Source organism: Epinephelus moara, chromosome 4 (assembly GCF_006386435.1).
Source record: "Epinephelus moara isolate mb chromosome 4, YSFRI_EMoa_1.0, whole genome shotgun sequence".
Classification (NCBI taxonomy): Eukaryota; Metazoa; Chordata; class Actinopteri; order Perciformes; family Serranidae; genus Epinephelus; species Epinephelus moara.
Genome location: NC_065509.1, coordinates 26,875,822 through 26,903,161, shown reverse-complemented (window position 1 = coordinate 26,903,161; position 27,340 = coordinate 26,875,822). Strand labels below are relative to the sequence as shown.

Here is a 27,340-nt window from a genome sequence, read left to right as displayed (position 1 = left end):
AGGAAAAGGCAAATGTTGAAATGTCAGAAAGGAGTTAAATGATGTGAGAATATTGTGTTTCTCTTATCTGATGTCGACTGTAACAGCGTCATTACTTTGTGGTTTTGTTCAAACTGAACCTGTCAGACTGGGACTCAGATTTAGAGCTTGAAGTTACTGTAGTTTAAAGGTTTTGTTCAGTGTGTGACATTCAGAGCATTAATATAGCAGCAAATCATCAGTGGAGTTAAAGCGTTTTGAGCAGAGAATAAAGTCATGCTCCTTCTGTGTGTGTGTTGTAATCCAGCCTTCTCTGTGGTTTGTTGTTGTGAGCCGGTCCGGAAGTGTGTGCATGTTAGAGCATGTGTGTCCCAGTGACTAGCTTATCTCTGCTGCTTTGCACTGGGCTCTTACGGCGGTTATAGGTTTGCAGCAGTACACCGGTTTTAAGGTATAGGGTAATGTGACAATCGATGATTATCACACTGTGTACATTTGCTTGTCTAGAATATTGAAATAAGCAACTGGATAGATACCATGAAACTGTGATATTTTCTGAGATGGTTATCGTACCGTGAAAATCTCATACCGTTACAGCCCTAGGCGGTTACTGCTGATAGTGGGACGTTGTCCTAGAAGAAGCTTAGCGCCAACCCTTTGGTTTCCCCAGGTCAAAACTGTTAGCTCTTTTAGAGCTGTTGCCATTGTTTAGCATTGTTTATGGAGTTAGCACTGTTAGCTGCTAGCCGCCGACTCAGCCACCTCCATGTTGAGAACTGTGTCCTGATAACTCATACACTTTGAATTTCACATAGTCATTTTAGGTAATTTTCAACAAATTTCTGTTTTTAACTTTCTCTGTGTTGCTCTTCACATCCACTTGATATTATTTACACCTTTTATATGCACATATCACAGCTGCGGTTAACAAGTATTTTCTTAATGATTAATTTGCTGATTATTTTCTCAATAGATAAATTAATTAAAAAGCCCTCTGTTTAGAACAGGTCAGAAAATCAGTGAAAAATATCCATCACAGCTTCCCAGAGCCCAGAGACGTCTTCAGATAACTTTTGCTCCTCTAAACTTGGTCCTTCTTTCCATCAAAATGTTGCATAAATGAAATATCTGTGTCATTATGCAGATGACACCCAGTTTTTCCTTCCCTAACCAAGTGACCCATTTCCATAAGCTGTCACTGTTCGGAAATTTTTCATATCAGAAAAATGAAGACACCAGATATCTATAATAAGTTTTACAGTGGGTCCAGGGGTGCAGCGCTGCCAGAGCACAGCGTAACAACGCTCCGCCACCTTTTTTCTCCAAGCAAGGAAATAGAACATTAGCAGTTCCCATAATCCAGTTGAAATACATATACATTTTCTAAAATGTATGTCATGCAAGAGAGCCCAAAATAAATGAAATGGTCAGTTATTATATTGACATGTAATGTGCTCAACTCAAACATTGAGTGACATGCAAGAAACCATTCCACTTAAAAGTTGCTGGTAGCTGCCAGTAGCCTTTGGGCGGCACAGAGAATTTAATTATTTTTCCCCAGTCTGTGACTGCTGACTGTTAACTAGGAAAGATGAAAAGGCAGCAAAACATCATTTTACTCTAAGTTGACTCTGTAAACTTGCCACTGTAGGAACAGTGGTTATATATCCTCCGAAATGAGCCATTGCACACATGCACATGGGTCATTGGTGCACTGAGGTATAAAAAAAAAATAGCACTACACTACTTACTGGATCACAGGACTACATGGATAGTGAAAGATGTCACTCGTGGTGAAAAACCAAGTAGCAACCTCCAGGGATGAAAAATGAAGCCAACACTTTAGTGCCAAAAACAGCAGTTCTTTGAACAGCCACTTGAGGCTGGCTCCAGATGCCGGTCAATCCCCATAGACCCCCATGTTAAATGTCAGCAGCCTGGTACAGAAAAACAGTTTTGGTCACTATAGCTAATTCCCTCTTTCATAACAACTGTATGGCAGGTGGATTTTTATATATCTCATATGTTTGCATTTTATTAAGGCTTAAAGTTACGCATAATTAAGGGCATGGCCAGTTTGAGTGCAAGGCTGTCCCCGGCTTCTCACTCAGTTCCACCCCTCGCTCCTCCACAGCTCCAGCCTCTCACTCAAATATAGTCACTTCTGGCTCCAAAAAACCAAGATGGCCACGGCCAAAATGCTGAACCTGACGTATCAAATGGGAGTCCACAAACCAATGGTTGACATCACAGTAGCTACATCCATTATTTGTACAGTCTATGTGAAAAACTCAGGATTAACTGTCACCCAGCCCTGCAGCTTCAAACTCATTGTCTTGGTTTTCCAGCATGCAACTGTTTTGGCTCACTCCCACCTCTGTCATAGTGTCATTGTCAGCGGCAAAAGGCAGCTCATTTCAGCAAATAAGCTCTAAAAAACCCCAACTGTACTCCACCTGCTCAGCACCAAACAGACAGACACATTTAGCGACTAGCTGGTGAGCATAGTGGAGCATTTAGCTGCTTAAAAAGGCAGATATTTTTCTCAGGAGGTGGTGGAGATCTAAATAGAGTGAATGCTGGGTTTAAATTCATCAGGTGACTCCAAATGAATGATAATGTTGTTGTGTAACTGCCTGGTGTGTAAATTGGCAACATTTTGCTTTCAGGTTTGCTTTATCGACTTAAAGGGTGATAATGTGGCAGGTGTGTTTACAGCTTGTTTCAGCCGCTCCTAAGTGGACAAAAAAATCCATTCAGTGATTTTTTAAAATAAATATTAACACGTATCAACACCGGTTAAAGACATCTTGATCTGGAGAGTCTTGCTGACACACACTGTTGTCACAATCTTTGGGCTGATGTTTGACAGTGGCTTCTCTTTTTTTGAAGGAATAACACAGCGAGCAGTTACAGTAATGGTTCCTACAGTTGGGACACATCCATTTTTATCCAGTAATAAAGAGGAGGATCTATGCTTTAATCTCATCCCATTTCACCATCTTTTATTCCTTCTGAAAAATACAGCAGCCAGGGCTTTAACCGCTGCCAAGTGAAGAGAGCGTAATAACCCAATTTTACCGTCTCTGCTCTGTTTACCAGTTAGATGTATAATTGATTTTAAGATTTTTACTGATCACATTTAAGGCTCAGCTAAATCTTCCCTCCCCTCAGCTACACTGGAGACCTCCGAGTTCACTCTGATCCTCCTGAGCTGAGAATTAAGAAACGCGCTCTGACTGTCACTCAACTCCCAACCCTAAAGGTCATTCAGTTTTTCAGCGTGCAGCACGTCCTGACTCCAAAGCTCAGACATACCACTGAAACTTCACTTTTTTTTTTTAACCTTTTGGCTTGATTTTGCATTAAAAAATCACTGCACGTCTGTAAGATTGTGTGCAAAATAGCAGAAATTATAGCAGAGTTGTACTGCTTGACAGAGCGGATTATCTCTAATGGCAGCTTCCAATAGGCATACATAAAAACTCCCAACAATTGCAATCATACACTTTTCAACAATCCTCCGTGTCTCTCACATCATATCATCATATAAGACCTGTCAGGGTGACACGAGTGCTGATATGTCAGCATCAGCGGGTGTTTGTGGTATTTTTGGGTGTTTTTCTCCTGAAAAACACAGTTTCCTTTCCCAAAGATGCTCTGGTTGGAATTTGATCATTTTGAAGAATCTGAAATATGTGACAGCTCGAGATAACAGGCGAGAGCAAGAATAGTGGTTTCTTTACCAACTCCTACAAGTATGCAGTGTGATCTTTACTGCCTGTTTGTTTGTCCATTTCACCTTTCAACAATTGTTTCTCACAGTTCTGTCCAAATATTCTGTTTCAGCCTGAAGCATGTTATATTATGGATTTTTCCTACTTAGAGTTTTGCAGTTTTCTTTAACACCACATTTAGTTTCTGTTACTGTTGTTTGAAACTACCTTTATGTACTTTTTTTCCCTTTTTACCCTCCAGGCTTTCTGACACATTCATTTATTTGTAGCAGCTCCCCATGATATCAGCAATGGCCGCCATGTATTGACATTCTATTTTTGGAGCCGCACTGTTAATTTGGAGCGCTGTCGGAATATAAACGCTGTTTGGTAATTCAGAGCTCCACACTCTCAGAGCACAGAGCGTACTCTGGGCACAGACAGAGCTGCAGAATGCCAGGCGCAGTCAAAGTCAAACTGAACTGTTCATTAATTCATGTAGAGAATTCTCTATTTCTTAGAACAGCAGAGTGTTTTAGTGTTGTCCATCGCCTTTCCAACTTATTTAAAATGAAACTGGTTATGTTCACGTGGAAACCACGCACCCTGCGGTCCAGCACTGCGTCTGAATGTTTGCTTTCATTCGCCTCTGCAGCAGCTGCTCCTCTAGTCCGTCGATTTGATCTGACCAGCTCCGACTGATCTGAAAACAAACTGATTAATTCTCCAACCCGCGACTTAGACCTAACAAAATGCTGCTCAGGAAACAACTCAAGAGTTCCATATGCACTGTGTTCACAGATGGACAAAAGACTCCAAATTTAGAGAAGAACACAGAATGATCACAAAGGGACACACACACATGCAAAAGTAGGAAGTTTGCTGATCTGTGTACGCCCTCCCTGACGTCGTTACCACCAAATATAGATTCTAATTCAGTGGGAAACACTGACGTCCACATTCTGTTCTTTTATTTTGTTTAATTTCATGAATTCAGCTCCGACATAGGTGCAATATAAAGACAAATATAATTTTCTTTAAGGCTCCAGCTAACAATTATTGACATAGTAAATTATTTTTTGATTGAGCAATATATCCTTTAGACCAGGGATGCTCAACTTGCTTTTTCTGGGGCCACTTTTGCAAAATGTCATGGGGCCAGGGGCCAGTTTCTAGAGTTTGAGGAGATCCAGGGAATCTCCTCTGACACATTGTGATAATTAAGTTCTATTTTGATGCTTTTTAAATGCATTTAATGGCACCTTATTCACAAATAAAAGTGTGAATCAATTTATTTTCATTGTGAATTAGAAAATAGTCAGTGGGCTCCCTTGCACCCTATAGAGAATAGATAACAAAGTCACACCCATAGCATTCTGGGTAGTAGCACCCATACTTTAGAACAGGCTTCTTCAACAGAGACAAAGAACACGAATGGACCGGTCAAAGATCAAATGCAACATTCCCTACGAGAGAGGCTAAACAAGGAATGGAAGTATCACTACTTTGCAAAATTTAAAGGAAACCAACCGGTCCGTACGAACCAGTGGTGTGGTCAGACAGCTTGTTAGGAAGTATTTCAGGTTTCGGGCGGGCAGATCATAAAACTGACAAAGCACTGTTCTGAATAAGTTATTATAACTTTCAAAGACGTGCAATAATCCAACTTTGACCTTTTCTTCCCCTCTTTTTGTCTCTGTCTCCATCTCTCTCACGCAGCAAACGGTTTATCATCAGTGCCGCTGCTCTCAGGCTTTCCGTGATTTGGCTTTTGAGCAGGAAATTTGTTGAAGGCCAACATACTCAAATCCCTCCGGTCATAAAGTCCAGTGAAATATATTTCCTTCTGCAAATATGTTGGCATAACATGGTTTCCTAATAGCAAGTACCTTACCGTCCATACTGAATCTGTTAAATATGCACTTCTGGAACGTCATGTAAACAAACCACTGTACCTATCAGCTGTGCGCTCGAGGTCATACTTTAGATGTAACCACTTAAAAGATGGATGAGCGCTTGCTGTCTTTCTATATTTGTACTTCAAACAGAAACAAACATTTTATGTTGTAATATTTACTGGAAATGACATTCAAAATAACCAACAGCAAGTAGGTTGTTAATAGCGATGGTCATTACAGGAAACTTTCAGCTCCAGTTTGCAAGTTGCGGTCCGGTTTGGGTCATTGATTAATGCAGATGTTTATGTGTCAGGTGGAAAATGGTTATGGCAGTCGATAATGCAGCAGACGTTCAACATTCCACCGTGTTTTTAATCTGGATAAAATTTAAACTCAACTGTGTCGTCAAATAGTACTTGGTTTCTACCATAGCTGCCGTGTCCTGAAGTCACACAATGCTTTTTGTTGCTTTGTACCGCTAACGTCACAATCCTGTTCTCTATAAATTGAGTATCACTGGTTTCTCTGGTTCCTGATTTCTAGTCTGTGGTATTACTATTTTTACTGAAGTAAAAGATCTGAATATTACCTCCATTAGTTAACAAAATAGTTGTAAATCACTTTGCTAATTCAATTCATTTTGTTAAGCTCACTGACTTATGTATGTAGTCTGTTCTCTTTTCCTCCTCAGCTAAGTGGTCACACCTTTGTTCAAATTCCCTTCAGAGTGTTTAACAGTAGGGCTGCATTCTGAATCACATACTTCTTGATTTTACTTTCAGTCTGCACTGCAGCTAACCTTCAAAAGTATCTACTGTTAAATGGAGTATACACACAATAGGTACATCCTTGAACTTTGACCCTGTTGTTGTTATATTCGTCGCAGTCCTCAGTGCAAAATTTCAAGTAGAAACAAATAGTTTTCAAATTGAAACGCTACCTTGGAAATACAACAAATGGCCATTCACTGAGCTCCCCAGAGTGGAGGTCAACCAGGAGAGCTCTTGCTGTTGTTTCTTGGCAGTGTGTGTAGTTTTAGCTTTTAAGTTATAACTGCATACGGTCTAGATTGTTTTTTATTAATTGATCAGTTGATTTATTATAGTCACTGCTGCCTCTGTCAGGTGTCAGTGAGCTGTTATCTGTCTGCAGCTCAGTGGATGTGACGTATCTCCTGCTGCACAGAGGATTGTGGGTCAGAATAGCCAGAAAAGCATGCTGGTTAGAAAACTGCAAAATGTGACATCCTGGTATTTTTTGGCATACTGCATTTGACATACTATGTATTTGGACATACAGTTCATTTCTGGCATACTAAATACTATGGTAGTATGGATTAATGTTGTCCAAAAACTTTGTCGATAATTTGCCGATATATATCAATTATAAACATTTGAAACGGTTTCTATATTGATTTTTGGCAGTATCAATACACTGTTTTTTCCCTGTGGTATCAAAAATAGTATACAATATCAATAATTCTAAATGTATTGCATCGAAGCTAGAGATCCCAGTATTGTGACAACAGTAGTGTGGGTGCTGGAATGTCTCATTAGTGAACGCATCACCATTCACACAGCCTGTAAGTCCAGTCTGTTGCTGTTGAAGCTGTCACATTCAGTTCAGTATAAAACTACCCTGTACAAGCTATAAATAAGGTTAACAGCTCAGCAGCCCATTATTAATGACAGATTTATCAGCTGATGACTGTGTCTGTGGCTTTTGCTGTCTTTTAATAGACTTTTAAACACAGCAGAGGTGAGAGTGGCGCTCTCAGTCAGTGGTAAATAGAGCTCCACTGCTAAATGCTACTGATTTGGTCCGTGACAATGGGATTCAGTTTAGTCAGACCAGTGTAAAGAAGGCAGCAAACCCCTACATTTAAGGAGCTGGAACTAGAGACTGGCATTTTGGTTTGACAAATAACTTTTAAAAGTTAATCCATAATCACATTGGTTCGTGTTTAATTTTCTGACGACCAGCTCACTGGTTAAGTGACTAAATGTTTCAACCTTTTATTCTATGTGCGCTTTAGGTAAAGTGACCAGTACTTATCTCCTGTTTTAGCCTGACGCCACCCAAACACCTGAGAACAGTATTAGTATGCGTTGGTCTCCAGTATTGCATTGCATATCACAAGAGTCTCAGACTCTTTTGCATCATTTCTTTCTGTGGAATATACTTTGAAGTTCTCCCTGAAAGCCGTGGTGCTGATGGTGTGTGCTCTGATGAATGATTTAGACATCTGTCTGTTAAATGTGGCTCTTTCTGCCAGACAAGGTGGGTGTGAGCTCGTAGGCATACTGTAGCTGTCGCTGTGTCTGGGGTAATGAGGTGAGATGGGTTGTAACCAAGTGCTCAGCGGAGCAAAACAAAGCCATATGTTTGTCTAAAGGTGCCTCCTTTTGGACTGCTTGGGATGTCATTGTTGTCGAGGTGGCGTGCTGTGTGCGTTTGTCTCTCTGGGCTCCCCGTGCTCCATCAGGCTCACGCTGTGTGTAGCGGTAAATAAATAGCAGTCGGCAGCCGCTCAGCTTTAGGCAGTGGCTCCGGCCCTTTAATCTTAGCCAGCCTCTCCTCCTTGTGTTTTTTTCTTCGTCTCTGACTAACCACCCTTGACAGGGGAAGTGCAGAGAGGTAGGCTGCCTGTCGGCTGCAGGGCAAATTTAAACAAACGAGAGAAATAAAAGAAGAAACTGGAGACAAAAAAGGGGAACTGACAGCTTTGGTACCGGAGAATAATTACAGGCTGGAGTGAAATTAGCACAGGCGAATGGAGGGGAAGAATGGAGAGCACCGAAGAGAGTGGCAAAAAGAAGAAAGAAAATAGGAGAGCGGCTGATGCACTTTTCTTCAGGTGCAGGTTATGGGAGTCGGCAGGAGCTGAGGGAAAATGCTGAGCATTGTATCTAGAGCTTAACAGGTGTAACAAATTCTAGGAGGTAGTCATTTGCCGGGGCTGCTGCCTATGCAGTCGCTGCTTTTAGTATAATAGAAATATGAGAAGTTGCCCAACAGGGAGTGCATCCAGAATGCGTATGTTTGAAATGTAGAGTGAGCGAGGCAGGAGGAGATGAAAGAAAGGGGGGAGACAGGAGCTGGATGCTGTCTACTACTCTGGTTATCCCTCTGTGGTTTTTCCTTAACAGTCTCTCTGAACTGGAGTGAAATTCCCCACTGAAACTTTGAATTAATTCCTCTCTGTGCCTGAGTGTGTACATTAGTCTTAATACATCCTGTTAATATAGCCTGTAAATCAAGCATAAAGCACTGAGAATGAGCGCTTGCATTTTGACAAATAGCCTCAATTTCAATTAATAGGACCATTTAAGCTCAGAGGAGAGGGCGACGGGCGCATTCACAGCCACTGTGAGGAAAAGAGCCAGTTCACTCTGAAAACATCACACACACTTACTACAACTCTTGACAGGCACACCCCATCTCTCTTTCAACATTAAAGGCAGACAACACGACAGCACATTCAAGGATTACTGCGAGAGGATCCAAGCTGATGGGGCCGCTGGCATAATTGTGATAAATGACGGCCTTTTGTCAGCGTGCCGCACGATGAAGCAAAGAGCACGCTTGAATATGTTGAGGGGGGGAGCGTTCATTCACTTCACCAGTTCCAGTTTGAGGCAAACATCAAACATGCAATTTTCTGTGACTGCAGAATGTGACCCGATGATTGGAAAGGTATAAATACATCTAATATTTATGGGAATGCCCACAAAACGTCACATCCTTTGTCTCTGAGGAAGAAAACAAAGCATTTGCTACCATGCTGAATAAATGCTGTGCACATCAAATAGATTTAAAAGTACAGTGTTTAAGGCTATTTTCCCATGTTTTTGTGTCTAAATGACTAATGGGAGCAGATTTTTTAAAAAGTTGGTCCAATATTGAGCGAGAGCAGCGGGGCCATGTTACCACTGTCAATTTACGCCCACTGAAGTGCTTGTTTTTGGCACTGACAGGCTCAGATTGTTACTGCAAGTGTCTGGCAAGATTATTGGAAGGATTTCTGCAGAAATAGACTTTTTGTTAAACAGTTGTTTTACCAAAAATAGCCCTGAAATCACTGCTGTCAAACCCACCAGACTCCATTTAAATAAACAGTAATTTTATCATCTAAAACAAACTTCATTTAGAGCTGAAAGAAAACATCTTGGTTTGTCTTTCCACTGTTCCAATAATCACTCACTCTGGTTTGGTTGAAATAAACCCTTAATTCTCCCAGTTAGATGTGAAAATATGTTGAATTTATGCAAGCTAAAATGGCTGTTTATGTAAATTGTGTCTGGTGGGTTTGGTCATGGTGATTTCGGGGCCGTTTCTGGTTGATAAAAAAGATCTTACTCTTTATCTAAACAGGGTATGGTTGTTTAGCCGCTGGTAGGGCTGCAATATTAATCAGAAATATCGAAATTGCAATGTGGCCAAGTGCAATATCCAAATTGCGGGAGCAGCAATTTTTGGATACAGGTAAAATGTGTCACAACAATCCATTATAAATGAAGCATTATGATGCTAAAGAGATGCTCCGGCCTACAAATCATATCTCCAGACACAAAGGAGTCTGCTTGTTTGGTGCAGACCGCAGCAAAAAACACATCATCATCATCATCATCATCATCTTTGTATTTTCTTTTCAGCGAAAATTAAATGCAGAAATAATCATTTCCACTAAAACTGCAGCTCGCAATGCATTCCCAGTATCTGTAAATGTGAAATACTTGTACAAGAATTGCAATATGCAGTCTGAGCCAGTGGTTAAAAAAAATTTGAGCCTCCAAATGCTTGTAGTTCCTGAGATTGCAAAGCCCTGCTCGATATCATGATAGCACATCGTCAAAACAGGCTAATGTTGAGTAAAGTTGGCACTGCCATACTGAATTCACTAAAACCAGCAAATCAGTTACATCATAGCGTTAAGACTGTAGGGTACTGACACTATTGTAAGTTTATTTTATCATATCTACAGTAAATGGAATAATATTTCTCATGTGAGGTTAAAGTGGGTCCTTTCTCAGCATGCACAGGCTGGGGGGAAGGGACTGATTCTCCCCCCGCCATCTCTGCCCTCGCTACACCCACTAACTATGATTAGACAGCGACTGTATCTATACTATGCAGGATTGTGGGTTACTGTTTGTAAACAAAGCAAATACCAACCCCAGATTCACTCTCATTTGGCGTTTTGCCTCGCTATATTTGCATTTTTGCAGCGCTGTGTCTCTCGGATGCCAGCAGTTGCGTATGGTCTGGCACGTGGACGCTACCATTTTATAAAGCTCTGACCTCACCCGACCAGTGTGGGGCTACACGACCATAATCGTCCTGAACACAGAAAATAGGAAGAAAATAAGAAAATACAGTCAGAGAGCAGAGAGAAAAATGCACCGACACACACGTCAAGTGGATCAGAAGTGGTGATTGAGAGGGATCACTTCTGTGTGAGTCTGTACATTGCTGCATAATGTACTTTAATATAGTGGAGGTTTTGAAACATGAATCAGTTTTTTGTCCCTACGGCCTCTTTGCCTTGAATAATTTGGACTGACTCCTTCTATATGTGTGTGACAGGCTGCCAATAATGCTCCCACATATTAGCCAATGAACTGTCAACACCAGGCGAGTATGAAACACTTTATTAGTTTGCGCTCTGTCCTGGAGGTGTAGTCGACAACAGCTGAGGAATAACTTCACAGTATACAAATGGCGTATGTCCAAGTTCCACATGGTACACATGACGTGCACGCAGAGACAACACAGAGGCTCGTAGCTCCATGAGGAAACAAGGCACTTGGCTGTACTGTACATCCTCTACACCTGCTGCTCTGACCCATAATCCCATGATGCCCGAATATTACTACACCCACATGTTAACACATCAGCGAATGAAAAGTTTCATTCATTATTCATAATGGAATCAAAAAGTTAACTCTTTCATCTAAAGTGAATAAAGGGATGTAAGCGGTCGGACAGGCAGCTGGCCAGGTTTTTTTTTTTTTTTCTTTTTGAAAGTGACTGACAGACGAGTACAGACGACAGCAAAATATGAATTTTAAGTGTGTTTTGAAACAGTAAAGGGATTACTTACATTGGTATTCTGTCTTTGTAAACAATGTAGTAAAATAGACCTGTACTGTAGTTTGTGTTGCAATAGGATTACGATGATGCAAAATGCCCATCGTTAAGCCCCACCACCGAGATGATTTATTTATGGAAACAGTGTCTCTCATAAGTAGTTGGCATCTTGAGTTATGCACATTTTGTTGTGTTAAGATCGCCGCGGGGTGCTTTTAACATTAACAGCAGAAGTGGTCCTAAAATAAATGTGACTACACAGTATGCATCTCGAAAATCATCTCTAGTTGACGTTCGTATTCAGCATTTAAATCAAATAAAAGATGTCATTACACCGAAGACACAGTTTGGCAGGGATGGGCGACCATAAGGCCCATGAGTCTGCAGGTTTCCACTCCAACCAAACACCACAGTGAGTGATTTCACTGATTAATATTCCCTGCCAGACAACTAATAAGTGATGTCAGGCGGTGTTCCCTTTTGGTTTGAATGAAAATCTGGCACCACGACACTTGTTTTGCCCACACTTGGCGTGGGGACACTCCACTGGGTTGCGAGATAAATCTAGGAGGTGAGGAGAGTACTAAAAAGATGGAAAACATCCTCCTACACACATTATTTTTTATTTTCTTCTCTAACTTTTGCTTTTTTTATTGTGGAAAAACAGCATAATTGATCTCTTCAGACCTCTAAAATCTATCAAGTAAGAAAAGTCTAAGAAGGGAACATCACTTGTAGTCGTGGTAGATGTTGATTTAAAGGGCTACCAGCCAGAACGGTTTGGATCCACTGGGTTCAACTCCACATTGAAATACTGGAGCGCTGTGAGTGTGAGTTTTACAGGCAGATGGCTTTTGAATCATGGCTCTGTGGTACTGAGGGGAAAAATAAATCATCACTCCTCTCTGTATTAAACTTTTCTCTGTGAAATGTCCCTGTAAAGTGACAGAAAAAAAAAGTACAGTAAAGGTCACAGTCTGTATTTTGGCATCTAATGGCAGGCAAGCGTTGATCTAATTTTCCCCACAAATCACATGACCTGAACTTAAAGAAACAGTGTGTGAGATTTAGGGGGATTTAGTGGCAGCTAGCGATGAGGACTACAGATTACAACCAGCTGAAACTTCTCCTGGTTAGAATTCCTTCATTGTTCAGGAGGTTTTACCAGGAGTTGAATTATCCACATAGGTCTCTTCCTCTCCAAAACAAACTGACCTGGTGATTTAAACCAGTGAAAAACTGAATAAAGCAGTTTAATGTTACAAATCAGTGTTTATCCGACACTGTCTGGCATGTTGGAAACAGGCCACTAGCCCAGCACCTGCTAATGTGTGCTCACTTTTTCTCTCTGACAACCAAAGATCCAGATGTTCAGGAGGTTTTTACCAGGAGCCAAATTATCCACAGAGGTTTCTTCCTCCCCAAAACAAACAGACCAGGTGATTTAAACTGATAAAAATACTGAATAAAGCAGTTTCATGTTAAAAAAACAGTGTTTCTCCAACACTGTCTGGCATGTTGGAGACAGGCCACTAGCCTCGCATCTGCTAATGTGTGCTCAACTTTTTTCTCTGACAAACTAAGATCCAGATGCTTAGGAGGTTTTTACCAGGAGCCAAATTATCTGCAGAGGTCTCTTTCTCTCCAAAAGAGACAAGGTGATTTAAACTGGGAAAAAATGTGATAAAGTCACTGTCGTTGCGGATGGGCTGCTAACTATTGTGGCCGACCCGAAGACATGAAAACACAAGTGGCCCTGTCGAGACAAAGTGTTTGGTTTGTCTGTTCTGGGCTACTGTAGAAACATGCCGATGCAACATGGATTTCTGTAGACAAGTACCCACTACCCATGTAGATATAAACAGCTCATTCTAAGGTAACGAAAACCCAACAATTCATATTTTCAGGCGATTATGAACTAATGAAAACATACTTATTATATTCCGTTTCTGCCAATATATCCCCTTACATCATACATACTGAACTTTTAAATTCAACAAACAAGTAAATTGAGATGAGATACTGTATATGGAGTAGCAAGAAATCAGAATTAAAAAGGTGTCTCAATGCAACAACTTAAGACAAATCTGTGGCAGTTTGAGAAGCTGTGCGCGGATTAAAGGAGGGAATAAACATTACTAGACTTCATACATACACTTCTGGAATACTCTTTACAGGCTGATAGATGTGTTCACAGTGTTCAATTTAAAAAATACACTCCCACAAATCACAGCAATACATTTTGAGTTATTCTTAGCACAACAAAATGTGCAGAAAGCAAAGCTTGCCAAATGCATTTCCACAGCTCTGCATTATACCCATCACTGTTGTACTGAAATTCAATACAAGTTATCTGTTTGGATGTGATACAGGCTCCGCTGGTCCGAGTTTTAAAGTGTGGGTGTGATCACATGCTTTTGTGCATGCGTGCCTGTTCAGAGTGACTCTCTAGAGTTCATGGGAGATGAAAGAGGGGCCCAAGGGCGTCTCTGTGGGCTCCAGGCTGACGTGGGAGAGAGTGTGGCTTTGGGAGCGGGACAGTGAGTGATAATGGGAAGGAGGAGCTTTCCCCTGGGCCTGGCCCTCTCCCTGCTCTGAGCTCTGACTTGGCAGGGTTGAGTCTCCTGGTTCTGCTCCAGCCACAGTACCAGTTCCTGCAGCACCACGCTCCTGCTTGTGTTTCTCCCAGGCTGAGCTCAGCTTCACAGCCAGAGCCAGCAGGTTCTTCCCCAGGAACACGGTGGACACACGGGGGTCCCTGTACCACAGCATACCTGTGCCCCTCAGGGCCAAGGTGAAGATGTTGATCGTGACCAAGCTGAGCCATGGGTACAAAGCCTCCTTACGGGGCCCCCTCTGTCCAGGCAGGCCGGTGGCCCCCAGCTCTGTGAGAGCCACACATGGCAGCAGCAGCAGGAGGGCGTAGCAGTAAAAGAAGACCAGGCCCTCGGCCCAGATGGGCAACCTCTGCTCAACGACTCCTCCAGTCCCTGCTGCAGCCCCACCTTGGGCTTCCCACAGCCCCGCCTGCAGGTCCAGCACATCCAGCAGGTCCACCACCACCCACAGGAGCCGGCCCCGCACCTCCTGCTTCCTGCGCTGCGGAGTCATGTGGTCAGCTCCCGTCAGGATAAGAAACAGGGAGGGCAGGCAGATGGACAGCAACAGCGTCAGCGTCTTCCTGGCCAGTGGGTCGGGCGGCCGGCGCTCCTGCCTGTAGTTGTGGCAGACGAAGAAGAGCTTGAGCTGGAGCAGGGACAGGAACAGGAACCAGAGGGCGTTGGCAAAACCACGACGCGGCGACCGCGCCTCTGACACCACGCCGGCTGACACGAAGCGCAGAGCGAGCAAGAATCCCACATCACCTAGCAACACTGCCGCACACTGCCACACGCCAGGTCCTGGAAGCCCACGAGCCCCCAGCATGCTCTGCTCCAGCAGGTAGAGGTCGACCACTGCCATCGTGCTCACTGTGACCAGGGTTGATACGCACACCTGGGGCGTGGGCACCATGCCTGAAAGAGACATACACACATGCACAGTGGTAAATCTGTTACATTGACAGAATTTAAACTCTGCTCACATCGCTCCTCACAGTGCCATCTGTCCTCAGTAAAACCGACAAATTTGCAGGATAAGAACATGCTTGTTTTTCCTTCAGCACTAATTCAAAACCGAATGTAAAATAGTTCGATTCTAGTTGCTATGGTTAAAGACATTGGCTGCCTAGTAAGCAGTGAGCGCCCTTCATCTTTGGCCAGAGCTACATCTACCCTGGCTGCCCAAGCTGAGAAGCCTGTTAAATTGTGTTTTTTTTTTTTCCTCCAACTCTGCAGCTCTTTGAATTAAATAGACTTCATTTTCCATAAAGGTCCTAACATTGCTTCTTTTTGATTCTCAGACTTTCCCCAAGTTCTCTGCTGTTACTTTTTCCTGTGTATTGTTGTTGTCTCTGTTCTTTTTCTGTACTCGTCGTATTCATTATTAATTAATTGCGCTCAGGCGCAGCTAGGTGCCCTGTCAAAGCCTTTTCTTTGCCTCTATAGTCTGCCATGTTTATTCTCATACTGTGCTGCAGTCTTTAATCATCGCAAATTCCCCTCTCATTTCAGATGAATATTGATAACTTGCTATTTGTTTGGAGATGCGTTTGACTCGCGTCTTTGTGTGTACACACTGTGTATGTCTTGGAGGGTGCATGCAGGCAATGCTAATTTGCCTGAACATGAGGGTTCATTCTTTTTGTTGCGGCTCATATCTCAGCCACGGACAGTATAAACCTCAGTATTGACATTGCATGAGGAACGATCATTGACTTTACAGTGTAATCTAACCGACGTCTCTTTATCGTATTTAGGTGAAAAGCACAGCACAGACCAGTGGACTGTCTTTTATCTGCTCAGCACCACTCGGGGGTGTCAACCCCTCAACCGGATCGATGACATTATAATATAAAATCACTACCAGCTCAGATGTGTCGTAATGGCAACAGTTCAGCGTGATCGAGCGGGAGATTGTCAGCATGATTGCGGCCTCTGAGAAAAGTCTGCCAGTGAAAAGTGTGTATTGATATCTTGCCGATGGAAGACACATCACTTTCCTCACTGTAAGACTAACAGGAGCTCTGCCATCTCCTCTGTGCTGTCTGAATCATTGAAGAGGGATGAGGAACTCCACTGGGTAAAAAAAGAGGGTTTGAGATCGTGTGTGTGTGTGTGTGCGCGTGTGTGGAGTAGGAGAATGAGCATACGACTGCAAGTGAAAGATTAATAGGCCTCTTGGCTGTCTACATGCCTAATAAAGTGTTACTGCGTGATGGTAATAGTTCATAAATAAGCTCAGGGGGAGAGGGGGTGAAAGTGATGAAGAGGAAAAGACTCAAATGCAGATAGAAAGTGACTTCCACCCACTTAATATGAAGACATGCAGTTCATGCGCCAGCTTGGCCTGGATGAATCCAACTGTATTCATCATCGCGGCCATTGAAATATCACAGACATTAGAGTTTGTTCTGAAACAGATGAATCAAAGAGATGAGGAAAGGAACGATCGCGACTGATTAATCCGCTCGGAGGCATGGTGGGAGGACAGGCGTGGATCATGCCAGCATTCGTAATATCTGATTGTCTATGGAGCCTTTTGTCTCACCGCTTACTGCAACTTGATTGCCATTCCCCCAAAATTGAATGAATTCCACCAAGCCGCAGATTGAGAGGATATTGGAATTTAAATTTTTCTTTCTCGGGGAACAAACCCAATCAGCAAGGGAGGGAGGGATGGAGAAGTTTTACAGCCACAGTTTCAGCTGGCTTTCTCTCGAGGTCGTGCCTCTTAAGATATTCCACCTGCGCCTTAAATTTCACCCTGGAAATCTCCCTGTCTGTCAGCTTGTGTTTGTGTTTTGACTCCCTGTCAACCGCGAGTAATTTATTCTGTTCTGAGTGAGGGACTGGGATGACAGCCCGTGTGTCCACTCCGCTCATCAATAATGACCAAATTCATCATCCTCCTGTCTGGGGGAGTGACACTGCCGCTGACAAGGTGAGGCAACCTACTTCGCTGTAAGCATGAGTAATGGCATGTAATAGTGTGTAGGTGAAGGATTTATTCATTTTTATGTTCTGATTTGTACTGAAAATCCTTTTTTCCCCCAACATCTTTAAGCTCGTGTGACCTCAGCGCACATGGCTCTCCCTCCATCTGCACCATGTGTCTATGTAATCATCCAAAAAAAGCTCCCAATTTCTTTGCAGCACACACTGACAGAGATAAAGCAAAGGGGTGGGGTTGCCATTTGTTCTCTATTAATATTGGGTGATTTCCAGCTTGACAGAAATCCATGTAGAGCAAAGATTAATTTGTCTACACCCACAGTTTATCTCCACAAACAGCCCCCCCTCCTTGGAGCTCCCAAATCACATCAAAGACCAGATCCTCCACAAGTTATCACAGGTGCCACTGGAGCACCAAGGGCATCGGGACAACATCTATGCCATTATGTGCAAACTAATTAATTAATAGAGAGCCAGGCAGTGTGCAATCCCTGATAATGCACTGCTGAATAATCCCCTCTCCAGACTAAAAGCCACATGACTGAAACATCTGTTGATTTGTGAGGTAGCAGCCCAAGTGTTGCCCGAGGGTGGATTTTTGTTGCATTTTTATTTACAGAGTTATCACGTTATTTTTTTCTTGAGAATATCATTAGCTGCCCCAGCATGCAGTGCGACGTCTTGCATCCTCTGGCAATTTAACAATCTCTATGAAACGGCTTCTCTGCAACACCTGTTTCATAACTGCCCTATTAACAGCAGGTACTGTGGCTTTATCCGTGCATGGCTGGTAGTAAAGTGAAGCTTTAGTTACCCAAACCATTCGTCTTGCACTTGGGCTCGATCCTTTCTGGCTTGATTTGCAGCGCGTAATGTGTGCTTTGTCCTCCTCCAAGTAGAGGCGCAGTCGGTGACCAATAAAGTCTCTTTTATTGTCGTTGATGAGCCGGGCTCGGTGATAAAGTCCTCCTCTCACAGTCCGGGTGTTTGTATAGAGTCAGGCTGCAGGAGAAGGCTCATCTCGAGGCTGTTTCAGGGGAAAGTCATCGCCACTGCCACACCAAGCAGACCCCGAGTTTGTCGGAACAAAAAAAAAAAACCCGGCTCATACTTATCAAGATTTCCCCCCTTGTGCAGATCTGGCATGGCCGATGTCTCCGCGGTTATTGCAGAGGCTCGATGTGAATCTGGATCTGTCACCTCCCGCAGTGCCGTTGTCGGTTTATCTTTTCGCCCAGCAGCGGGGATCAGAGAGCCGTGCAGGGGCTCGCTGCTGCTGCTCGGGCGGGCTCCGGCTGTGCGGAGCAGCCGGGGGAAGTCGGTCAGAAGTGGAGCAGCATCAGCAGCAGCAGCGGCGGCGACGCGGCATCGTGGAAAGTGGAGAGCCGCAGCCCGAGAAGATGGCTCATGAGAGAGAAGAGGAGAGGAGAGGAGGACGAGGAGAAACTCACTCACGCTGTCCGACTTTGGTTGTGGTGTTAATTTGTAAGCAGGTTACGTGCTCCGCTCCAGACCTCCCACCCTCCTCGGTTTCTCCTCCTCTCCTGCTTCACCAGCAGCTGTGGAAGTTAAGCTGGGAGATGCTATGAATATTTGAGAGCACCCGGTTACAGTATACTCATTGGTTATGGTAATCATGATGATGCCACTTGCAGAAGATTAGTTGCATTGTTTGGGAGCAGGCGGATACCTTATTTACCCTTCCTCGCCTGAAATTAGAGCGGAGGAAGTGGAGCGAAAGATGCTTGTAGCCTGTAGACACACTTAGAGCTCAGAAGGCAGATGTTACAACTTTAATTAGTCCTCCTTCTGTCTACTTACTGTCTTAGTCACACAAGGAAATCATCCCTCTGTTGCAGATTAACTCATTACAGCCGGCTTACTGCCGCTTAAACAGAGGGATTGGGAATTTGGTCCAAAATGAATCTTTTGGAAACTGTTTTTAAAAAAGAAAAGCTGGCTGCTTTCCACGTTTAGGAATTTAATTTTGGCTCCTTTGTTAGCCACAGTTGCAATTTGAGGAATTTCATGGCGTCACCTCTTCCTCGAGGTCCTGCTTCTTCAAGTGTATCTGAAGGCGTTCCAGCTTGCACTTTAGCAAAGGCTCAAGTCCTCAGCTCCCTCGTTTCTGTGGCTCTCAGTTGTGCCGGGTTCATTTTAGACTGAGAGGTTTAATCAGACTGGTGGGGAAGGGGATGGAGAGTCATCTTTCTTGTCAGATTCAGCTCTGCGCTCCGCTGGCTTCCAAGAGAAGGAGAGATTTTCCATTTTCCTCACTTCAGCGTGCTTTTTTTCCCTCTTTGTTCTTCTTCACCCGTCTTCTTGTTTTGGCTGGCTTCTTGTCACCCCTCTGCTCATGTTTATCCCATTCTCTCCTCCATCCTGCTACTATCCCCCCATCTTTGTTTTTGTTCCCTGTGGGTGTGGTTGAAGGTCATTCTGCACACTGGCTCACTTTCAGGGAGGAGAGAGAGAGAGAGAGAGAGAGGGAGAGTGTGGCAGGGAAAAGGACAGCGAGAGAGTAGTGAGAATAGCAGAGGAGGGCGAGGGGCAGCCAGGCGGGCAGGCTGTCCACAGTACTGTGCAGTCATCACTTTTCGCTTCAGACATGATTGGGGAAGTTTGGAAGGACACATGGGGTTACAGACTGTCCAAGAATGCTAAAGGCGTCAACACTGAGTCATGCTCCACATCAGACCCGAGGCTGACCTCTACAAACATGGCAAACGCGGAGGACTCAAACCCCCCTCACCTTCCTGCTTTTGGCTCTTTCTATCAGTGTCATCTCAGAGTGTGAGGTGTTGCATTGTCACACCCGTGATGGACAGTGCAAAAAGATCAATGCAGCAGAAATGAAGTATCATCCTTCTTTATTCCATGCATTTCTCGTCCTTGTCAAAACTTGGCGCCTATATATCCCACAATGCAACTCAACGGCTGACAGTTCAGTCTGACCCTGCATTCATGTTGTGTTGGAATAATCAGAAAAATAAGATCCCAACTGGAAATAATATCACATGAACGCCCCCCCAAGTCGAAACAACTCGGAAAGTCGTCAAATATTTTGACTTGACGTCATATATTCAGGATTCCCACAGTCATAGAACTCCTGGAAAAGTTCTGAAATAATAAAAACTGTTTTCCAGGCCTGGTAATTGTTTGGAACTAACAGAATGTTTTTGGAAAGTTTTGAATATACATTGATTTGATAAAATATATCCATAAAAATCCCAGAACATGTTTAACATCACATGAAATACATTTCTAAAATCTAGTGCTGTGGTGTGTGACTGTTGAAATGTCACTAGAATCACATGATTGGATTATGCAGTAGGGATAAGCATGAATACACGAGTACTTGTTTGCCCCTCTCACATGTGAACATGATTTTTGTATGTATTTTTCACTATTTAAGATGGGTTAGAATGTTGTGTATTGCTTCGTTCATCCCCTCCTTGCCCCGCTGCCCCTCTGTCTCTGTTTATCCTGAGACTACTGCTGTGGGAGTGTGAGCCCCACACCTGGGGACAAATGGTGAGAGTACACCTGCACACATACACAGCGACAGGGCTTACTGTTGGCATGGCTCGGCTGACGTAACGTACTTGTTATTAACAGGTTAAATGACAAAGTCAAGCTGTTTCGATGTCTGTGTGGGTTTGTTGGGACCGTTAAACTCTGCTGCTGCTGCTGTTGCATTAGCTCGTGCTACTTGGCAGACAGTTAAGTGACTCTGGAGAGAGACGTTCAGTGACAGTCCTTTATTGCTGCATCTAACTTATGTAAACGGCAGTGACAGAAGGATGGCTGATTTTTCTCATGTTAACTAGTAATTGGTTTAATGGACAAACTGTGGCCTGGTTGTTCAGTAAATTTCCATTTCCTGTTGTAGGCCAATATGCGTTCCTATTCTTACATTAGTTCTTTTTTTTTGTAAGTACTCAAGTTCTGTATTATAATTTAATGCCAGTACTTGAATATGGAAGATACTTAAAATGCCCATCCCTAGTATGCAGCTAGTTGGCAGCAGGAACGTTTTACTAGTAAGTTGGCTGAAGTTAGCAGTTTACTTATCCACAAATGCCATGGAAGTGTGTGTTTAATAATGTATGGCTTTCAAACGACAAATAAAATACATGGCTCAATAAAGAGGCAGCTTCTAGTCCCGCTGGATATAGGCTCTGAACCGAAATGTTTGACAGTGGCAACATGGAGGAATTGGCTCCAGTCAACCATGCTAAAGGGAAAAAGCATCAAGACAATCAAAAGGCTGCTCAACAGAGCACCAGTGTCAGCACATATCCCACCTGCTGTAGCCAGGCCTGATAACATTACTGCCTTGTGTCTACAGTGAAGACACTTTATTCATTATCCCATGCTACATTTGTGCTACAGTTCCTGTTGTAGGACAGAGCACACAGGAGTAAGAGCCTCATTATTGCACTAATGATGAAGCTCTTATTAATCCACATGTTGCATAGTATTAGATTGTAATTGTTAGTTGCTGTCCACATGTAGACTGTCCTTGAGCGGTGTTTCCCAACTGGTCCAGCCACAGGGTCCAGATTTCTCGGTAGTCATCAGTTCAAGGTCCACACAGTTTAATATATTCACTGTCATACTTGTGTTTGGCTATGTTGCCAAGCTATTTTGCTGTCTGTCAGTGCTTCTCAAAGTCAAGGATGCTTCCTTGAGAGGATGGGTCCTTCCAAGTTGGGTCCTACAGAGGCTAGGCAAGAGTCCTTCCCCACATTCGATGAACACACATTGGACTAGGCCAGCTAGTGCCCAGGTGTGCATCATTAAAGAGATCCTGCCTTCAGTTCCATCAAATCATGCACAAAGAATTGTGGGTACTTCATGCCTGTTGAGGATACACACATGCATCCTTGACAGTTCTCTGAAGGATCCTTGACATTGGAACGGTCCTTTGGCAGGATTCGATGATGTAGCCTCCTTGAAATTCAGCTGTGTAAGGATCCTTCCTTAACTTTGAGAAGCTCCGTCTGTCAAGTAGCTGTCCATTAGTCACTCACTCTACAGCAGGAAACAGCACTTCAAAATAAAAGCTCTGTGCTGGAAATTTACTCTACTTCAAAATAAGGTGTGTTGTTTTTTTTGACACATTTGTGAGTCAGTTGCGGTCATTTATTAGCATGGGACCATCCAAGGAGCACGTGAATGCAGCATGAAATTTGGGTGTGTTATGCTAATAGCAGCTAGCTTGTGACATCACTTGAGGCAATTTATCAGATTTCTCGCAGCTCCCTCTGGAGACACAAAAAGCTTTATACATCTTGTTTGCATATGCAGTCATCCTCCCCAAGACCCTTAAACAAACTTTGATGTGTAAAATCGATGATGTTCCCTCTGAATAACACCTTTTAGTGTGCAAAATTCACTATTGTCCCTTTTGAAAGCTCCACAAACACACAACACAAACCGCCGCTTTCAGATGCTGTTGCATTTTCTTCTTTCTTCCAACCCCTGACTCTCTTTCTTTGTGTGTCTCTCCTCCACTTGTCAGCGTGTCTTGTGATTTTTCAGACATCTCCTGCGTGGAGCCTCAGCTGCTGCCTGCAGTTCAGGCTCCTGTGTTTCTGCTGCAGCCTCCACACGTGATTAATCATGTGAAGTGGCAAAAAGCACAACACTGTCAAGACTGTGAGGGGGACCTAATGGAGTTGAAAATGGGATGTTTTGTCGTGATGCAATCCATTTTGTTCCACACTTCGGCTGCTTGCTTTCTTGCTTGCTTTCTCCATGCCCTCAAACAGCAAATTCTTCTTCCAGTGCCAGGTATGAAAAAAGTGAAGGCTGCGTCTATTTTAAGCAGAGATCCAGACAGCAAAAGCACCGCTAAGAAGTTTTGGCTTGTTTTGGTCGCTATAAAGATGATTCTCCGAATTTGGTTCGCTCTGTCAGTTCAGCACTCAGGCCTGTGTGAGCGGCGCTCCTCGGGTCTTTTATGCAGGTCTGTGTATTGGCCTCAGCACAGTTCACTGGAGACGGGGGGTGAAAATCGTTTTCATTTTCCACTTTTAAGACTAATCCACTGATTCCAGGGTGGAAAATCAAGTAAAATGCATGTCCAGCGTGAACTCGATTTATTCTGTGCGGTGCTGTGATGCTGCGTGCATCTGTGTGTGTGTTAGACCTAAACTGGTCTGCTGTTCAGCCTCTCAGTTACCCCCTCTGCAGCTGAGGGGTTCAACATGAAACCTAATCAGCTGTATGACGCTACAATGGGGCCGAATGTGATAAAATGCCAACAGCGAAGCAGATTAAATGAACAAGGTAATGAAGGTAATGAATGAGAGTGTTTCACACTGAAGAGTTTAATTAACCTCGCCTCCCACCAGCCTCTCTCCCTCTCTCTCCACTGTAACACCTTCGTCTCCGTATCGCAGCCCTTCACCGTGTCGATTGCCCCGGGGCAATTTATCAGGTGGCCTTGTGTGCCAGGGGCAATTAATCCTGCCTCCTGCCCCAAGGCCTTATCCTGCGCCTGTGTCCTTTATCTCCATGTTTGCCACGCTTCCATAAGCACAATACTTCTCTTGACCTACTCACCCTCTCTTTCTCATCTCTCCTCCTCCTCCTCCACTCTCCCTCATTTCTTTTTTTTCTTCCTTTTCTCTCAGATGCAGAGACACCTGCGACCACACACAGTGAACACTTCCTCACCGTCAGCAGTCCCTGGCAGCTTAATATGCACACATATCCACTCTTCAACTGATAGTCTTGTCAGATAGAAATGAGGCCGAAGTATTCATACATAAACATACACACTCACCCATATTCATGAGGACCTCCCGCGGCCTTTCGCGTTACTTGTCTCCTCTCCCGTTGTTCATCTCTGTTAAACAAACCCCTTCTCATTGTTCAAATATTGACCACGACAATCACTGGCCACATTCTGACAAGTTTAATACACCTCAGCTGTCTCTTTCTTTTCCCATTCCTGTCTCTGCTCCCCTCCCCTTCATACACACACACATACACACACACCATCCTGCCACACCAGTGCTACATCTTGTTAAAAAGAGTTAGTGAAGCTGAAAGGCCAATCACATTAACACGAAAGGAGTGTCAAAAAAGACTGCAGAGACTATGGTGGAAGGGTCAAATCAAATGGACACTTCCCAGATTTTAATTGCAAATGCCTAATTGCTCCCATAATTATGAGTAATAAGACTCTGCTGCGCTGATCTTGAATGGATCATATAGCAATTACTCACCACTGTCGCCACTGGATTTGACGGCGAGAAATATCTTCGTAGATTAGCGTTTAATCCCGGTGCCCAGGATCTCAGAAGTCTTTGAAGATGCACAACTGAATGTCCTCGCCCACAGTCGGCGTGGAAGGCCTCGCCTCGGGTGACGGGCTGCAGCCATTTTATACTGGAGAGCGCCTGGCTCTAATCAGTCATGGTGGAGGAGAGAGGATTTATCCAGCGGCTCGGACTCGAGGATGATTAGATGCTCAGATGCAGTGAGCGGGGTTAGCGATTTGGCCAGGGCATGAATGTTACTGTTCCAGTTCTCTCTCCCTCTCTCTTCCTGATAAATGTCATGTGAAGTTGGAGGAGCCAACCTTGAACCTTGCTTTCATGGCACGCCAGCCAGCCCTCTGCCGTGGTTAAAGACTGTGATTGCAATTACCAACATGGTTCAATCGCCATAATTACTGCAGTTAAACTATTAAATAGCCGGAGGCCAAAATAAAACTTCCTCACCCTGCCATCTTCGGAGGATGAGATGCCTGGACTCTCATTGAACAGCTTAATTAAAATATGATTACCTGTCTCTGGTGCATACTTAATTGTGTGCGGAGCTGAGGGCAAACTGTCTTCTATCCCCCAGTGGGTCCCATCCTCTTATTTGCCACTCTTTAGCCTTTTTTTTTTTTAAATGTTTGTTTAAGCCTTTTTTCAGCAGTGAAGGACTATCTGGTCAGGGAGGCCGTGTGAAGTCTTTGCCTCTGTCTATCTTTAGAACAGCTCCTCTGTCTGCATAATGTCTCGCTGTTCGTGCTTAAGCACATTTTAGAAGCATCAGGCATTATCTCCGGCTGGTCAGGGAGGCCCTTTCATGGTATTGTGTGGCATGAAAAGGGCCATCTGAGTCGGTGGGAGAGATCATTATCCGACACGGGCTGAACAGAAGGGAAGGAATGGGAGCCGAATGTGTGAGGCAGAGCCCGAGGGTTTGCTTTGACTCATAAGCAACATCACAGCCTTTATACTAATCCATATTTAATTAGACTTTCCTTCAGTGCTCCCTCCTCGTTTGTTTACGCTTGCTATGTTGTTTTATGGGAAACAGAGGGAGGGAAGGGCACGGGTAGAAGGTTGACATGGGATTACTATTAATAAGCATGGGAGGAGAGGGAAGGTAGAGCCTGGCGAGGGCTCAGGGGACGTAACTGCGTTTCATTTCATTAGTAGCATATTGTAATTCAAATAGCACCCATCAGCTCAGAAACAATAACCTGCCTCGACTCGTGTGATGTGTTGAAATTTCAATCACTTTTGTTGTTATTGTGTTAGGCGGATGCATAGAAACACCAGTGAGTAATGAGTAGAGTTTTGGACCCAAATGAAGTGGCGGAGGTCGCGTAGATCAAGCAGCTGATTAGCATTCATCAGGTGCTTTTGAAGCCTTTAGTAGAGATGATGTTCAGAGAACTTTCTGCTCCGTTAAGTTCAAATAAATGTCTTCCCCGTGCTGTCATTGGAGAATGTCTCAGGATGACTGACTTCTCATCAGATCCATTATTAGAAACTGAGGGCTGCCGCTCTGCTCTGTCGTGGAGCAATAGAAGCTCACGAGTCCATTAAACTGAATAAAAAACCTTTTTTTTTCTTCCCCTCATTTCTGAAATGAACATTTCAATCAGTGTGTTGCCTTTGGGAAGGATGGCGGCTGAAGGTCAGTATAAATTCCAGCAGTAATAATTAGATTCTTTATTAGTCTTTGCCTCTGAATTCAGCTCCAAAGAGGAATGGTGCAAAGGAGGAGCGTTGGCCGAGTGTTGACTTAATGTCACCCATCCATTTTGCTCTCACTCTGGTTGGCCTTGCAGGAGCTGGAAAATGGGAGGCTCATTCATCACTGGGTTTCTCTGGCTCTGGGAACCAACATGCATTCAGTCATAGCTCGAGTGACAGAGACACACACACACAAACAGTGTCTGGAACTAGAGAGGGGCTGCACACCCACACACAGATGCATCTCAGTGTGAATACAACAAAAATAACTAGAACGAAGTGTGAAAATGCCTCCACCAAAATGTTGCGGACACTCATCACATATATAAACCGTCACACACCCAGTCCCTGATCCACTCGTGTGTGCAAATATAGTCAGACGTCTGTCAAGTTTTGTGATTGATTGACTGACAGCAGCCCAGGCATCTGTATTCTGGCAGCACAGTGTGATACCAGCTGAGTGTTTGTCCGCTTAGACTTCTCATACATTTTAAAACGGTCCTCTATCATTTCTCCACGCTTATTTCCCTCTTTTTTTGCCCCATCCAGAGAGGAATCCCCATCGGACAGTTCTGCAAGGACTTCAACGAGAAAACCAAGGAGCTGAAGGAGGGGATCCCTCTCCCAGTCAAGATCCATGTGAAGGTGCGTCTGCAAGGCTCGTTGTGGGTCCAACCTATCCTTGACCCTTTACACTTAGCCCCCCCCCCCCCCCCCCCCCTCACCACCACGATTGTGGTTAATTCCACTAGCTGCATAACATTACCAGAGCACTTCCATTATTCATACTCTACCACTGAAGTAAGCCTTTCCATTTGCATTCATTAATGAAGAAATGCCCAGAGGAACCTGGAGTCAAGAAGCATTAAGTGCATACAAGAAACGTGAATTACTCAGAAAAGAGGTGTTATGAGCTTGTAGATTTTATTTTACACAACCACATATTGTTGGACTCGTCACGCCCCCCCCCCCCCCCACCTCATTGTGTGTTGTTTCAAATCAGCAGTCTGTATCCTTTCGGCTGAATGAATGTGTGTAGTAATGAGGTTTGTGATGGAAGGAGGGGAAGTCTAATCCTTTAACAGCCGTGAATTTATTTTGACATGCAATAT

The 27,340-nt window shown here is 43.8% G+C and overlaps 2 protein-coding genes across 4 annotated transcripts in view; one reads left to right on the top strand and one right to left on the bottom strand.

Annotated features, from left to right (window-relative positions):
• Positions 1 to 27,340, top strand: part of mrpl11 (mitochondrial ribosomal protein L11) — a 60,758-nt gene that overhangs the window by 17,765 nt on the left and 15,653 nt on the right. For both annotated transcript variants that reach the window (XM_050042886.1, XM_050042885.1), the window contains exon 3: positions 26,778 to 26,873. In XM_050042886.1, the coding sequence (XP_049898843.1) occupies positions 26,778 to 26,873 (96 nt within the window). The remainder of the gene's footprint in view (positions 1 to 26,777; positions 26,874 to 27,340) is intronic.
• tmem265 (transmembrane protein 265) lies at positions 11,250 to 24,072 on the bottom strand. Of its 2 annotated transcripts, none has more exons than XM_050042882.1 (2): positions 24,032 to 24,072; positions 11,250 to 15,198 (listed from the first exon to the last, which is right to left on the bottom strand). In XM_050042882.1, exons 1-2 carry the CDS (start codon positions 24,039 to 24,041, stop codon positions 14,132 to 14,134), a joined length of 1,077 nt encoding a protein of 358 aa, XP_049898839.1. In that variant the 5' UTR covers positions 24,042 to 24,072; the 3' UTR covers positions 11,250 to 14,131. The 2 variants fall into 2 exon arrangements, with proteins under 2 accessions (XP_049898839.1, XP_049898841.1); XM_050042884.1 differs by lacking the exon at positions 24,032 to 24,072 and adding an exon at positions 18,050 to 18,743.